This window comes from Penicillium longicatenatum (assembly GCF_028827895.1).
Source record: "Penicillium longicatenatum strain IBT 33135 chromosome Unknown contig_11_segment0_segment0, whole genome shotgun sequence".
Taxonomy (NCBI): Eukaryota; Fungi; Ascomycota; class Eurotiomycetes; order Eurotiales; family Aspergillaceae; genus Penicillium; species Penicillium longicatenatum.
Window position 1 is genome coordinate 1715139 of NW_026643117.1, and position 16286 is coordinate 1731424.

General features: G+C 48.3%; 6 protein-coding genes across 6 annotated transcripts; 4 read left to right on the plus strand and 2 right to left on the minus strand.

Moving 5' to 3' along the window:
- Positions 1–56: 56 nt before the first annotated feature.
- N7484_000639 (Zn(II)2Cys6 transcription factor) lies at positions 57–1861 on the plus strand (the record flags this gene model as incomplete). The annotated part of the gene is made up of 3 exons (XM_057111060.1): positions 57–128; positions 178–248; positions 298–1861. The coding sequence occupies 3 exons, from the start codon at positions 57–59 to the stop codon at positions 1859–1861; spliced, it is 1707 nt and encodes a 568-aa protein (XP_056978286.1).
- Positions 1862–3246: 1385 nt separating this feature from the next.
- Positions 3247–3456, minus strand: N7484_000640 (uncharacterized protein; the record flags this gene model as incomplete). The annotated part of the gene is made up of 1 exon (XM_057111061.1): positions 3247–3456. The coding sequence occupies one exon, from the start codon at positions 3454–3456 to the stop codon at positions 3247–3249; it is 210 nt and encodes a 69-aa protein (XP_056978287.1).
- A 1955-nt stretch (positions 3457–5411) lies between these two features.
- On the plus strand, positions 5412–6349 carry N7484_000641 (Short-chain dehydrogenase/reductase SDR; the record flags this gene model as incomplete). The annotated part of the gene is made up of 2 exons (XM_057111062.1): positions 5412–5907; positions 5961–6349. 2 exons carry the CDS (start codon positions 5412–5414, stop codon positions 6347–6349), a joined length of 885 nt encoding a protein of 294 aa, XP_056978288.1.
- Positions 6350–6839: 490 nt separating this feature from the next.
- On the minus strand, positions 6840–9533 carry N7484_000642 (PA and RING finger domain protein; the record flags this gene model as incomplete). The annotated part of the gene is made up of 2 exons (XM_057111063.1): positions 6840–7182; positions 7237–9533. 2 exons carry the CDS (start codon positions 9531–9533, stop codon positions 6840–6842), a joined length of 2640 nt encoding a protein of 879 aa, XP_056978289.1.
- Positions 9534–10501: 968 nt separating this feature from the next.
- N7484_000643 (uncharacterized protein) lies at positions 10502–11917 on the plus strand (the record flags this gene model as incomplete). Its single annotated transcript, XM_057111064.1, has 1 exon — positions 10502–11917. The coding sequence occupies one exon, from the start codon at positions 10502–10504 to the stop codon at positions 11915–11917; it is 1416 nt and encodes a 471-aa protein (XP_056978290.1).
- Positions 11918–14319: 2402 nt separating this feature from the next.
- Positions 14320–15513, plus strand: N7484_000644 (uncharacterized protein; the record flags this gene model as incomplete). Its single annotated transcript, XM_057111065.1, has 4 exons — positions 14320–14422; positions 14475–14801; positions 14855–15118; positions 15191–15513. 4 exons carry the CDS (start codon positions 14320–14322, stop codon positions 15511–15513), a joined length of 1017 nt encoding a protein of 338 aa, XP_056978291.1.
- Between the last annotated feature and the right edge of the window lie 773 nt (positions 15514–16286).

Consider the following 16286-nt stretch of genomic DNA (forward strand, 5'->3'; position numbering starts at 1 on the left):
TCCCGAGCACCTCAGCCGAACAACCATCACAAACAGAACGACTCGTTGCTGTAGATATGCCGAGAAGACGCGACAAAGATGTGTCAAGCCGGGCGCGGGCGGTCTGCGTGCGATGCCACAGTCGCAAGGTCAGTCATAATATCTTTTAGCAAGCCAAGTGATACTAACAGCCTTTAGGTCCGCTGTGATCTCGAGGCGCGACCAAGTGGAATTTGTAGTAGATGCGAACATGAAGGACGGGATTGCCAGTGAATCCTACCCAAACCTTCTTTAATATTGATGGTGCTAATTCCATAGTCTGCACATTGGATCCCGCAAACAAAAATTATTTCAGGTGTCACTGGCTACGCCTAGCACTCATGCCTCACCGGTCCGAGTAGACCCAATCACACCTCTACAATTGACGCCTTCGTCACTGAATGTACTTGGAAACAGCATCCATCAAAGCTCTATGACAAATCACGAAAGCTCAAGTCATCCATCGCAAGGCAATGGAGCCAACGAGGCGGATCTTATAATACAGATAACTCAAGCAGCTCACTGTCCGCCTACTGTCATTTCGCAGGCCCTTGCAGACTTCTATTTCAACGAGCTCCATCATTTGGTTCCTGTTCTAGATGTGGGACAAGAAGAATTGGACAGTTCGCTTCTGCTTCGACAATCACTGTGTTTCGCAGGCAGTGTCATGCGTCGATCTCCCGAGGGACCCACTGAATGGTCCACATCGGCGATCTATAAACGCGTCAAGACGTTGATTTCCTTGAACTATGATCCAGAACCCCTCAATGTTCTGAGCGCGTTATGTATAATAGGTTCCTTCCCTATGCAGGAAGGCTATGGCGTCGCTCTAGATAACCCATGGCAGTGGATCGGAATGGCAATTCGCCTTGCTATTCAGTTGCAGATGCATAGCGAAAGTGCAAATGTGCAGTTCGCACACCCAGGAAGAATTAGGAGGATTTGGTGGTACTTATTCATAAACGATACCATGCAAATGGGCTGCTCGGGACGCCCGGGAATGTTTCCAATTCACGAATGCGATGTACGACTATTGACAGTCGCCGATTTCAATACACCAAACACCGAGGCTCACTTTTTTTGTGAGCTCACTTCCTTGTGTCAGAAACTCAGAGAGGTTCTACAAATGGGAAAGATCGACAATGCTTCGGAGACGCAGGTGTTTGAAATGCTTGGATCGCTCAGGATCTGGAGAGACAACTTGCCATATGAGTTACATCTTTTCGAAGTAACAGAGATCAGAAGAAGATATAATCGAGCGGCCGCTGAGCTTCAGATATTCTATCTGGTGACCATAATTCTAACCTGCTTTCTGGGTCGTCGAGAAAACAGCCCGTTATTAAAATGCGCCTCCATTGTTGCATCGTCGTGTATCTCACGACTGTACGAGGAGATTCTTTACCACGAAGGCACTTCATTTCTCCTGCCAATACACGCTTGGGCAAACCTGGTCGCTTCAATACCACGTACATTCAGCAAAGATGAACAGATTCCGAACCAAGTCAATGAGAAGCACATTAGCCGTATGGTTCTGGAGAAAATGAGCGAGAGACATCCTTCCGTGTTGTTGGTACAGCGGCGGATCGATGAAATCGGCCGTACAGAGGCGAGCGCATTCAGCGCGTCTGATACGCCTCCTGATGCCCCAAATACGGCTACACCGTCTACGGAGATGACGCAGGAAATCCTTTCTCTGTTCCCTTATCCGTCGAGCTTTTGTCCGACTCTAGAGTTATTGGAACCTTACGCGAGTGGAACTGAGCAGTTTGACCTATTCTCGGATCTTCTTGTGGATGTTAATAGTTGGGATTGGCCTGTGGACTGGTCCTCTTTTCTGTTCTAAAGGTCCCAGTGCCAGGGATGTGACGTGACTCGAATATTAGGATTCTTTCCTGCAGCACGTCGTACGCTTACGCACATCTTGTTTACTCTCGTGAGTAATCGTGCCTGAATTGACACCAACTGTCAGAATCACAAAGCCTTTGTGAAGGTGATCGATGGGCACGAGAGATGACAATTGAATTTACGTAGACTCAATTCTACGCGTCCTGGAGCGCTGGTTGCCCATGATCTCTTTGACGCGTTGACCGACACTGAAGGATCAAGTACAGTCCATTTCGTTGGATGTACGCCTATAGGCGATAGTGTGCGTACATTCGAATACAGTATGCAACTATGCACACTTATTAATGTTTTACCGCCAAGTCTAAAGATAGTTCTAAATACATCGATTCTGCCTCTTGCATCACTCGTCTCTTGTAATCTGCTTCATCATAAGATAACCCGTTCTTGCAGTATATTCTTCCTGAAGCAGGTAATCGTTCGGCAAAAGCGCCTGATCCCCATTCGCAATGAGTGCCTCCGCAAGCGTATATTTCCCACATCAATGAATCCAAGCTGCAGATATAGATTGACCACCGCAATCATTCCAGGCTTAATCATCGGGCGAACGCTGACACATTTTGGTTCATTCCGATAGGACACGAGGTATTCCAAGGCTTTCCGAGTCAGGACTTTCGCGATGCCCTTGCCGCGGTAAAAGGTAGCTTCCAAAAATCTACAAATTGCTGCAATATTACGTTCCTGGTCCATTTTCAACAACTTATCCGCTCGCATTTTCGTCAGTGATAGCTCCGTAGCCACCAAATATGAACATCAACGGCTTTTAGCAACCTCCCTAATCCACGTGTTGATTTTCTATGCCCGCTTAATATAGTATTGGGTGCGGCTCTATTTCTCTCGGAAGCTTCTCCTATCCCTACTCGGACAACCCAAGTTTCAGACTGTGATATGATGTGGATTCAATGCGGACTTCGAATTATCTCTAGGCATAGATTTTGGTGGTTCTGTTATAGCGTAGAGTTTTATAGTATGTACAGGCATATCCTGCATTTTTTTTGTCTATACTCGCCATTTGATACGATAGTGGACATAGTTTAGTAGATCCTAGTTGTATACTCTTCCTTCCTCCTATGTAGATAACTTAAGTTCATCGTTACCAGGGAATACAATACAGTTTTACAGGGGTCACGGAGAAGAGGCTAAAATTAGACCAGCGTGTTCCAGGCTAGGGTTCGGGAATGAAAGTCAAAGAGTGTAGAGGTAAATCTGATTTTGAATACTACCAACTGCAACTGAGTCGAAACGCAACCTCATATGAGAGCCAGCACAGGCTATGACTGGATTAGCAACGCAACGAACACAAAACCTCAGCAGCGGGATCAGGGATCAGAGCTCAGGGCTAGGAAAGCCATGGTTTCTGTTGTACCGGCCATAACCTTCCGCCATCACGCGGTCGAGTTCAAACTCCAAACCCGGATCAATCTCAGAAGGGCGAACTGGAGATTCTTTGTTACCCTCGTTCACTAAGTGGAGTGGGTTGGCAGCACGTCGTTCAGCAGCACACTTTTCAGCAGCATGTCGTACGCCTGCGCGCATTTTATGTTTTGCCCTCGCAGATTCCTCGGTTTCAGGCACAGGCATTTGATCATAAATTTTAGAACAAGCATTCTGCCAAGTCATGGCGGCTCCTCGAATACCCGTTGTAAGGGCGAGGCTACGTTCTCCCGCGTGTGAGCGGGGAAGAACGGAAGTGCGGCTGCTCTCAGAGAAGAGCGCTTGGCCGTTGTATTCGGAGCATTTCCTTGGATATATGTTTGGGATGGTTCCGAAGGCGATTGCGGTGGTGCAAGTGGTGAACCATACGCTGATGGCTGTTGCCAGTGCTGTCTCTCTGTGAGGAGCACATATGGCACATCAGCTGGAAACAGAGTGGAAGATGCCCATCTGTTATTGATTTGCACTATGCTCATCCGGGCTGTAGCTGTTGAGAATACCTTGTCAGTCAAACTTTATGGGAAGCTACAGTCAGTGCTGAATGATTCTTTAAGCCAAACATATCGTGTTTTGGAAATAGGTTATCAAGTATTGCAAGAACCTACCATAGTTCCCAATAGGGTTACCAAAACAATCATTAGGATTATAAGAATGATAATTTTGATATCCGTAAGATTAGTGGATGGCCAGGGAAGGCTGTTGATGCTGGTTTGAATCCATCATAGCATGAGGATACGCTCCATGATAGAATTGGAGAGCATCGTATTGAGACCCGGCGGAACCCCTGGAAGCATGAGGATGAGTCGTATGACAACATAGCTGTGATTTTCCATAGTCTTGGTAAATTTTGTCAGGCGGGTTCAAACAAGGCAGCCAAGACTGAGCAGAATACGTAAACACCTGGTTAGCCCGTGGGCCTTGAGAGATCTTTGGGGTCTCGATCTCTCGGGAAGCCAGGCTACTAGGAATGTCTGAAAGACCAACGTGGCCTCGCATACCTCGAGGCATGCTTGACTCATCTAAGTTTCGAGGGAACAGAGGACAAGGAGACAGCCTTGGCGAAATGCTATCAGAGTCTTGATAGGATTTGCCAGACAAGTTCAAACAAGTAAAGACTGGGCAGGACACGTACAAGACCAATCACTTCTCAGTCTTCGCTCAGCTCTTTCACCTTCAGACATGGTCGACTTTTCGACGCTCAATGATTTTTTTTGTCTTTGGCAGGAAACTTATTTCTCTTTGGCGAGATGTTGTAGGATCAAAGAAGGTTGAAGGATGAGGTAGGAGAGAGAGAGGGGATACGAAGGGGAAGGGTATTTAAAGAAAATGCCGAGGAAAGGAAGAAGGATGGGAAAATAAGAAATGCGTTGAATAGAGAGAGAGTCAATGGTGAATGAGACATTAACACTTCCTACTTAAGGCTTCAATCGAACCTTTTCACTCTCTCGGATCTACTTCCTACACCCTCTTTTTTCAGTACCTTTGAGTTCTAATCAACTGCTTAAAGGTCATCTCGGTGCTTCCCACAGGTTATTCAATCTCTTACTTTCGTATTCAATCTATCCGAACATTCCAGAAAATAGAATTGCTATGATTTCGATAGAAAGTCCATACGCCGCAGATCAAGGCAACACCCATGCCTGGTTTGGCGTATTTCTGTTCATGAACTCAAGCGAGCCCACTTGAAATGACCGTGATTTGTGAAGGTAGAGTGAGTTAAGCAGCAAGCCACCTAGATGCATATGAGTTCCAGGAACTATCATATGCCAAGGCGATCACGGGACCTTCTAGTAAATCAAGGTTGGAGTAAGCTTGGGTCCGTGCGCCTCGTGCCAAATCAGTCGCACAACGGGAGACCCACTTTAATGTCCGCGTCTTACACCTGGCTCTCCAACTATCCGGACTTAAGTCATGGAGTTACAATCGACTGAGCGAGCTGGATATAACAAAGCGCATGATGACTCCAATTCTCCTGGCTATAAGTGCATCTGAAATCCCACACGAAACCTCATCATTCTCTTCTCAAACAGATCTACTTGAGTACAATACATCTCGCAATGTCCACATACACCAAGCCCACTCGTCCTCTAACCTGGCTGATTACCGGTTGTTCCTCCGGCCTAGGCCTTGAGCTGACACGCAAAGTCCAGGCTCACGGGGACATCGTCATTGCTACATCGCGCCAGCCTTCTCGAACACCCGACCTGGTCGAAGAAGTCAAGAACAACGGGGGAGAATGGCATCAACTGGATGTGGATGACCCAAGTGGCCCCAAGTCACTTATGACGACTCTCGAGTCGACGGGACACCATGTTGACGTCCTGGTCAACAACGCCGGCGTGATCGCTTTCGGTGTCATGGAGCAATTCACAGACAAGGATTTGCTCGGCCAGATGGAAACGCTCTACTTTGGCCCTCAGCGACTCATTCGTGCTGTGCTTCCGGGTATGCGAAAGCGTCGATCTGGATTTATTGTGAATATTAGTTCCGGGGCTGCGTTGGATGGATATGGTGGTATGGGCGCTTATGCTGCAGCAAAAGCTGCACTGGATGGTAAGTGTGAACCTAATTCTTGGAATCCTCTGTTCTAAGCTTGTGTGGTACAGCTTCGACGCGCATTCTAGCTAAAGAGATTGCTCCTTTCAACATCCGTCCTTTGACGGTGTGGATAGGTACCCTGAACACGAATATCGGGAATGCCTCGACGGTTGCGAAGGGTCCGCTCCCTGAGGATTATCGTGGCGGCGGTGCCGAGCAGCTGATGAAGGCTATTCAGAGTGGAATGCTTGTTGCCAACAGTGACAAGAAGAAAGCTGCAAAGGCAATCTACGAGGTAGTCGTGGGGGAAGGTGCTGGTGCCGGGCACGAGAATGAGCGGTCCATGGCGCTAGGACGTGACATGCTTACGCGGCTTGCGTCGGTCCGTGATCAATACGCACATACTTTGGAGGTGCTTGGGGATGTTTGCGGTAGTGTTGACTTGGAACATGAGTAGATGTGAAGGGGTAGGACTCCTAGACCTATTACTATCGTCCCAGCCGTTCCGTCATTTGGGATTCAGTCTACAGGCTTCTTATGGGTTTTGAGATCCGTTACAAGTGCAGATTTATGATTTCATTGAGCAACCATGACAAATCAAAGATAACCCACATAATTGTAGTCATAAAGCAGTATTGATGGTAGAGATGCAACAGCGAAGCCCAAAAGTAATGGTATCTGTTAGGATTTTCATCCACTGAAGAAGTAAATGTTGAAACGATCGACCTGCGGTATATCCCAGCCGCTTCAATGATGCTCGCAGATGCTTCGCAACACCTCCCAGCACTCCGAGATGTACCAATTAAACGCCCCGCAAAGTCAAAGTCATAAAGGGAATCAAAGGATCGCTAATACAGCATGTGTCAAAGAACCAAACCCATGTTCCACTACTAGGTGGAGAGGATGACAGAAAGAGAATAAACACAAGAAGAAACAAGAATACTTAATCAGCGATTCCGATCAGCACGAGCCTGGTGCCAGATGGTATCACCGCTAAGAGCAGATAGACTCAAGGAAGCTAGATTCCTCCAACTTGCCTGTGGTGCAGAGGCTGAGTGACCTCCAAGAAGACCTCGATTCTCCCCAGTATCAGAAGGGTCGTCGCTGATTCCCGCGATCAGAACAGGGGCAGATGATGCATCAGCCGAAGAGTCCCCTTCTTGGATACCAAGGCCAGCGGACTGCTCGCTATCAAAGTGAGCATCGTCGCCGTGAGAATGGGCCATCGAACGTACAACATCACCCTTACAGATAGGGCAGGTTCGTCGACGGGTGGTAAGCCAAGGGGTGCTGTAATTGTTAGTTGCTGTTTTTCCTATTGGAAGTTCAGATAAAGCCACTTACATGCATTCAGCGTGGAATTCGTGGCCACACGGCAAACTCATCACCCGACTTTGTCCGTCGATATACTCTTCAAGGCAAACAACACACTCCACTTGTCTACCAGTATATTTGCGTCGCCATAAAACCGAGCCCGACTGTAAACTAGTTGGTTTCTCTTCCTTGTGAGATCCAGAATCCAGTGTAGCCCCCGCAATGGTCTGAGATGATCGGGTTTGTCGTGATGGACTCGACTGGCAGTCATTGTTAAGAAGAGGAGAAGTCGGTAAGGCAGCGCCAGGGCTGCATGGACGTGGAGAGTTTGAGGAAGAAGAGCTATTGGAGATGGTATGATACGTTCGAACGGGAAGGCGCTCAACAAGAGACTTCGGTGCACGCCAGCGGCGCCGTCGCATGCGTGATCGGAGAAGCAGAAGCGCATAGACCACTGTGAGTGTCAATAATGGGCTGATCACGAGGACCAGGAGAGTATCAAAAAATGGGCTTGTCGACATGCTTGTAGGTGTCAAAGTCACCCAAAGACCTTCATGCTCAGAGAACATGGTAGCTGGTGTACTCGAGGAATGGGCCGCATTTTGTGTCTTCTGGTTGTGGACAATGTTCTGGACGGAAGGCGAAGCAGACGGTTGAGCATCCTGCTTCTGATCATCACTCCAACCAAAATGACTGGCGAACCAGCCCTTTTCAGAAGACTCGATGTCTTCTTTAGTCGCATGAGCATCTTTCTCAGAGACTTTCATCGCCGGATCCCGGGATTTTCCAGTGGATTTGTCGATACTTTGGTACTCTCCACTTCCGGGGGTGATGCTACCACCACGTAACACATTGGAGGAAACGGCCTCCGACCCCGGGGCGGAGGTTTTGGAAGCATCTTTCCCTGTTGCAGTATTGCTTGTTGTCGGAGGACCACTGCCTCGTGGGGGCATCAAGTCAGGGTCTCTCCAATCTTGAACGCCAATAACAAAATCATCAGCCTCAAAGCTGTCAGCGACCAACCCAACTTTGTTGCTGTTCAAAGTATCATCGGTTTTGCCCTGGCTTCGGCTGTTAGATGCCAAGGAGTTCCTGGTGTGGTCGACTCGGGCTTCGGTTATATCCCAGGTCATCCAGTCAATGTTACCACTGCTCGGCGGACGTCGGCTATCTTCGACACCCCTTGAGCCGCCAAATTTATTGCACAGCCCAAAGAAGGAGCCTAGGGTACGAAAGAATCCAGGCCCAGACTTAGTCGCAGACGTTGGTCGTTCTTTCGTTGAGGACTTCGTAGAAGTGGGCGTGGAACTTGCGGTCGCAGTCGCAGTGGTCGCAGCTTTTTGCAAGTCCGCATTGACTTGGCCAGCAAGAGTTCCCTGGGCGGTTTTCAGGGCTTCACCCAAGCCGGAATTTGCGCCAGAGTGCGCCGGTATCAAGGATGAAAGAAGGTGGGCGGTCGTATGGGAAGTAAATAGAGCAGGGATAGTCACATTCGAAGTGTCGCCCCGCGCATACATGGTAACTAGACTACCACCACGAGTATCATCACCGACAATCAACGCGATAGCTCCCCGGCGTTGAGCCCATTTAACCTTCTCAAGGAACCCACAGCCACCGCGGCTTAGCAACACAACTTTGCCCTGGATCTCCGCGGTTTCTTGTAGCGATTGAATATCTGCATGGGCGGACTTCTTGACCTGTACGTAGTCTCCGTATTTCTGGGTTGCGCCAGTCTCCGATCCACTGGATTCAGGCAACGGGTGGTGAAGATGGTCGTCGGTACCGTCACCCGATGAGGGGGCAGCCGAGGTATCATCTTTGACATTCTGCCAACCCTCAGGCTGCGATGGTGACCGTGTATTCTGTGAAACTGTCCCCTCTTTCACTGTACCACCTCCGGAGTTGCCGGGTTTTGGGTCTGCGCCCCTGGGGGAGGTGTCTGGCAGCTTGTGACCGTTTCCTTCACCCCAGCCAGGGATATCAGAGCAACCTAATTCCCCTTCCACGCCGGCAGCCAGCCCTCCTTCACCGAATCCACTGCCTACCCACAGTTGGCCGCTTAGGCTTTTGCTAGGCAACAACGGACCAAATGCCGCCGGGCGGGCTAGGAAGAAGGTCGAGTTGTCATCGGTCAGACTAATGATCGCCGATGGGGGGAAAAGTGAGGTCGGAATGTTGAATGAAAACAGGGCGTGCAGTCCGGATGGCTGACCAGTGAGTGAAGTGGGCGTGGCTACATCAGAGGAAGAGAGCGCTGAAAATAAGGTGACGAAGATAGGGAAGAAGATTAGGCAGAAGAGCACCACGAGGAGGCGCGGAGGTCGCATCTCTGGCAGATGATTGAACCACAACGGTTCCGGGGCGGGGAAAAAAACCAAAAAAAAAAGAAGTGCAGAAAGTTGGACTGAAAAGGTGGGTATTCGAGGGGAGCGAGGGACGTTGGCAGGAGGATTGTATGACAAAGGCTGACGAGTCGGAATCTACCAATCCAACGGTTGGCGTCAAACAAGCAGGCTGCCACTCATCGGGAGCAATGAGTAGCACCGCAGGTCAAGAAGAAACCAACGGCCACAGCCTACGCTTCCACGGGTCAAAAACAGGGAAATATAGGAGATAGGGAGAAGTAGAATGAGAAGGTTAGGCAGGTGGAGAAGGAGACGGGGAAGAGTGAACTGATGGATTACATAAACAGCGCAGTGACGGCATCGCGATATTGTCATGTTGGTACCTGAGGCCATAAGGCGGTGGAATCACCTGACATTGGCGCCTGACCTACCCCGCGCGAGGCGCTTATCTATATAGAACTTGTGATGCTCTTGGTATCTTCGCAGATAGAGTCCAGAGATATCTTGGGTCTTCTTTGTAGAGCACGCAGCCCCCTGATGGAGCTTTCCCCATTAAGATTTGGTTTATGCCGATCATGTTATCACGACCCGCCAAGACAAGCGAGTCGTCCTCCGCTACTTCGTTTTTCGACTCATGTGATCTAGAATTTCTGCAGTTGTCATATGATGATCTGTTACTTTACATCAGACGACTGAGGAATCATAGTGTGATTTGGACCTTATCAAATGCACTGTAGCAACATTGGAATCCGGGGCTATGCTCCACCCGTACTAGTCCTAGTTGGGTTGTTATCGGTCCCAATTAAGACTAGTGATTTTTGGCCGCAACCCACCTGGGCAAGTATACCAGCATCCCATTGTTTTTACTCTCTTTCCATCCATTGCATCTTACCCGACATCCCATTCCCAATACACAATTCGTATTCTCAACTCTTGAACATTCCATCAATATGAACTTAATCACAAGCCGCTCGCTTAAATGTATCGAGTCCCTCAATGCGGGCTATGAATCACTTACTGTCCTGAAGCAGAAAAAGCTAGCCAATGACGAGCTAATCAGCAAATTTTGTCAACCATGGCATGAATGTCGGCCAGTTGATTTCCATTACTATTCACGGGCTGCTCGAGTAGAGTCAATCTATCTCGAAGGATCTGAACTGGCGCGAAAGATATCACTCTATCTTTTCGAGGGAGATGAAGCTTCTTGGGAGAAAACGGAAGAGGGAAAAGCTATTATTGAGCAAATTCGTGCCCGAGAGCAAGGTTTCAAGATCTATGCGAAACGCGCGGAGTTTAATCTAAATCCCGTGTGTGGACACGTACGAGATTTATTCACGACTTCGAAACCTTTTATAGGTATAGGCAAAGTGAAGCATGAAGACAACTATGCAGAGCAGTCCTTGTTTCGTCATGAGCTGATTGACCAATTTCAAGCCCAACATCCCAGCCAGCCCTGGCTTTGGTGCCCGGTTCTTGGCAGCTGGGAGCATGAGTACAACGTCTCTGCCGTGCAGCTTTTTCCGTATATGCACGGAGAAGAAACCATGAATGCAATATTTGGAAATAAAAGCTCCCAAGAGCTGTTCTCAGCTCGGAATGGCATTTTGATGTCGAGGTGCATGGAAAAGCCCTTCAAATCTGGTAAATTGGCAATCGTTCCCTCGAACGACTCAATGTTCGCAAGATGCCTCCCATTCAATGGCAGTGAGTATAAAATCAAAGTCATGGACCCGACATGGGAGCTTCGGGATGAGTATATAAGCTCATGCCACGAGATACCCACATTCGGCGCGTTCAAAAATCGAAAGCTCACCTTTGGTCAGTTAAACGATCGCAAGCTAGTATTCCGCTCTTCGGTCCGCCCCGCAGCACGCTATCTGTTTTATAGCTACTGTGTGCAGACAATGAGATCAAGCTGGCAACTTGACTGTCAGAATGTTGATAACCAGACCACAAAAAAACTTCGAAAGAAAACGAAAACCGAAACGCCATTCTGGAGAACTTCAGGGTGCTATATCCCCCATTCAATGCTGCGGGCTTGCGTGAAGGAGCTTGGTCGCAACTATAAGTCACTGTTACGTGGAGCTAGATTGAGTCCTTTTCAAAGGGCTTCGAATCAAACGCTCTTGGAAACAGTAGTGCATCAAGTGAAGTCACGTCAGCCGGTGCTGGATACGGAATTATGTGACAGCAGCAGCTCAGGCTCTGATTATAGGAATATGGATGACATGAGTATGGCAGAAATGAAGGCCGCGGCTGAGAGCAGACGATATGCCAAGCCACCCAAGAAATGTCGATTCTCTAAACGGTCGTTCATGGCTGAATATCGTATTTCTCAGTTGCGAGAAGCCGGGATGCTCAATTAGTATTACGATCAGTGGTTTCGGAAAAAGAGCTTGCTGTTTGATACTAGGCAGAGTCACGGAATATACCAAAAAAGTTTTATTTGAAATTTCCCGATACCAGGACATGGCAGGGTCCACGTCGTCGTGTACGTTAGCTCAGACAAAGTCACTAGGTTTAGTTAAAAGCTCACGTGGGAACAATATAACGCTGCTACCTCATGATTCCGACGAAAGACCTTTCGACACTGCACATTCACTAGCGAATCCAAAACACCTCAAGAGCCAACCTTGACTTTGGTAACTCAGTTCAATGCAATGCGGCGCCATGGGTACAATTCCACCTTCGATTCTAGGGCTCGCTGGGAAGGCAGATTTGTATTTTTCCACAACTTCGGCAGTAGAAACCCAAAGCCCATCGAACTCCCCCGAGCCGTACAACACAGGGACCTGTATCAACGTGGAATACTTGTGAAAATTGGTGATCCGGGTGAAATTGATATCATGAAGTTCGGCGGTAGGCAATGGCTTATTCAAACGGACAGTATGCTCACACACCCGTGGATTGACTAGCTTTTTGTGCGGAGCTTGAAGCATCACCGCATTCCTTGCGACGGGATCGAAAGTAATGGATTCGGCTTGGGTGTCAAGTAAGTGGACCATGTGCTGCCTACTTGCATCGACGTGTTCGGCGCCAATGCCTGAGGTGATGAGACCCGCGAGAGGATATCGCCCTGTTCCACTGTGGCACCCGGCCGCAACTGTAGTCACCATGGCTCGATAGAGTGTGCAAGAAGTACCACGCTTGTCGCTCCACTGAGCTCGCCGTACTCTTTCCACAGTGACGGTAGAATTGTCGAGTTCAGATAATGTCCTTATTGTTCAGCCCAAGATTCTCCATCTGCGAGTGGTCGAAGAGGCGAGTGGTCGAAGAGGAGTGCTCCCCCCGTAACTAGGTCGGCTGATTGCAATGACGGGGATTCTCAAGGCCTGGGATATTCCTGAAATGGAGTGTTCCTGATCCATATCGAAATATCCGGCATCGCTACTACCGCCATGCACACACACTAAAAGAGGTCGGTATTTCGAGGTCGTTGGCGTTGGAGGCATGAGTAGGCGACCGGCGAGGGTATTGCCATCGGGAAGTTAGAGCACAAAAAGTTGCATTGAGCTCATCGTGAAATGGTCAGCCCCATGTGTAAACCTTTGGTATACATCAAAGATTCCTATCCATTTCGAGAAGCGTTTTACCTAAGTGCTTACCCGTACTAGATTCGCGGTTAGACCGCAGAAGTAGCGGTGGGACTGGCTCTGCAGGACCTGGAGAGTTGTACAACAGTGCAGATGGCTGCCTTAAGCTGGATTGCGCTAGCGTGGTGTAGCTCGAACACGCTGCCCATACAGAATCACATCCGAGCCAGATCCCTGACCCCCTTCAAGGTTGCTCTTTCTTATACACGGGTTGTGATCTCATTTTAGCGCTTCTTCTTATTTTCGCGATTTAGCTGTCACACGGGGAAGGACTGCTCCTCATTCTATTTTTCGAGTTGGCACGTCTGCCTCAATTTGCTTCAGGAAGAAAGACGTAGGTGAAGGTGTATACACGTTCATGATTGGCAGATCGGCACCCATGTATGTCGTTGCTGAAGGCCCAGAGAAAGCAATCAAAAAGAGTATTGGGAGGAACATGCTCCAGTGAAGTGCACTCTGAATTTTGCCATGGGCTAGAAAATAGAAACTTACTAGGCAAGTGAGTGTTCGATGGTCGGAGAGTGGTGCAATAGAATTAACTATTGTTTCCACATTTGAGTACCGCCGAAAACTGTTCTAGAAAACTTCCGGAAATGTTACGCCCCGAGATTCCACTGATAATTTTTCAGGAAATTGAAATCAATCAAGTGACAGGTTTGGAACCAGCCAGTTAAATGGCCCCCGACAGTTTGGCATTATTGCCACGCGCCCACATCGGGCAACTAATGACAGCGAACCCTGGTCCATGAGCTCTCCACCTCACATGACTCCCGCAGCGATGCTCTGGATACCCTTGTCCGGTTGCGTACATGGCTGACATGGGAAATCATGACGATGGCACGACTCGTGTTACTTTGTTGTTTGGTACACTTATCCCCGCATCACTCACGTCATCGCAGCCCATGTGGGAAACAATACGGAGTAGAAGGCCTTATTCCGAGCTCAGTGGTTGCTATTTTATCCAACCCGTGTTGTGTCGTCATGGATTGAGTACCACGACCAGCGATTGAGCAATCACGCAGTGGAAGACAAATTCTAGAATTTAAAGCCCCTCATTTCTCTGCTTACTCTTTCCATTGTAAACAACTTGCCATCTAGCTCGTTCACACTCACACTATCAATTACGTACTTTGTCTCTGTCTATCTAAAGACTCATTCTTTACGTACCGTTCATCATGTCGAACTTGATGCATAAAGTCAAGGACGCCCTGACGGGCCACCATGATGAGAATAAGGGATCATCTCATGACTCGTCAAAAGTGTCACAGAAAGTGGATGGTAGGCTCTTTGTATACCTTTAACAACATGTATAGCTACTTATCGCTCATAGATGCCCGTGATACCTATGGCCAAAGTGATACATGGTCCGCGACCAAAAATACTCAAAACCCTACCACCACCGGCGAGTACAGCTCGCAGCCTATGGGCTCTGACAGCTATGGTACCAGTGGCTACAACGCCGGTGTACAGCACGGTACTAGGATGCCCGGTGCAGGGGAAGGTCAGAAAATCCTTACGATTATCAATACTCAACGACTAACGTTTCGCGCTATAGAAACTGGCAATACCTATGGATCCACCAATACAGGCCGCAACGAATATGGATCCTCCGGGATGGGTATGGGTACCCAAGATACCATGTCCAACCGAATGGAGGGTGAGTTGATCATCGGTTCAATAAACAAGGATACTAACAATTGTCATGGCCAGATACCGGCAACACTTATGGTTCATCCAATATGGGCAACATGGGCACTGACACCTACGACTCCGCCAACAAAGCCAAGAACTACGACACCTATCAATCGAAGCCAATCGGCTCTGAAACCTACGACTCGAGCAATCGCGCCGGAAACTTTGGTTCGGGCATGAACACCGACTCCTACGGCTCAGCTACTCAAGGCTATGGCTCGAATCCCATAAACACCGGAATGGGCGAGTCACAGATGTCCAACAAGATGGACAGTGGCTTCGGTAAGACAATCTCTTAACCCCATCATTCACCCCTTCTGTCAATTTCCATTCTAACCGCCCATTTCAAAATAGACAACCGTGCAACCACTGGCACAGACCAGACAGGTGCCTACACCTCAAACTATGGTGACGACCTTGGCAGCACGGGCAGGTACAATACCCGTTCAACCACAGCTGCCAACATGCCCAGCCAATTGGAGTCCCGTTCAGAATCTGGGATGGATACGCAGGGCTTCGGTGGTGCTGCTGCTGCAGGAGGTAGCAATTACAATACTGATGCTCCTAAGAGACGATCTTCTGGTCCTCACAGTTCGAATCTGCTCAACAAGCTTGATCCCCGAGTGCACAGTTCAGAGTATGAGGGCACTGCTATGGGTGATCAACGCGGAAATTAGGACTTTTTTGGATTATTTCACGGGTGATGGGATTTGCAGTCTATCTTAGTTGATTCGTTCTAACAGACTAAATTGGGTACCGAATTCAAGTCATGGTTTCTACATTTATCTAGGGTGTGAATAATGAGCTTATAACAAGATTTTATCAAAAGTAGTACCTCGTAGGATCGAAGTGTTGATTTCTGCTGTTTCCTAGCAGCAAAGAAAATGGTAGTGAACGCTTGAAATATGTCGAAAGTATACTTTATCGTAGTTACTACATGCGTCAAAGGCTATCTTATTTGGGGAATTGACCATTAAGCATCTGCTCTGTGCTAGCGCTTGTTGTTGTGTCAACGATTCCTAAGGTTCGATGGTTATGATAATTTTTGACTGATCATGATAAAGCCCCATCCGGCACCACCATCTTGTCTATGCAAATACACATCAGTTAGAGTGAAGAACACTTGTACGAAGAGACCAAGATTCAAGGTTTACAGTGATAAGTGCAGTCGTGAAGGTATCCCTAATAATTCCATCATGTACAAATAATAGAAGATAGGCGCCAAAGTCCTAAGACCAAAGCTCGTGATTAACAAGACAAGAAATGAGAGGCAAAAGACTGTATCGGCTAGGCTGATGAGGCATGGAGTAGAACACAGGGGGCATAACAAGAGAGGTAAAAGGCAAGGAAACATCAACAAGGTTGAAGGATAGGGACATCCGTCGTCAAGGGTCATGATTGACGCGAACTGAAATAGGGCTAAATACCATGAGACAAAAAGACAAGAGAG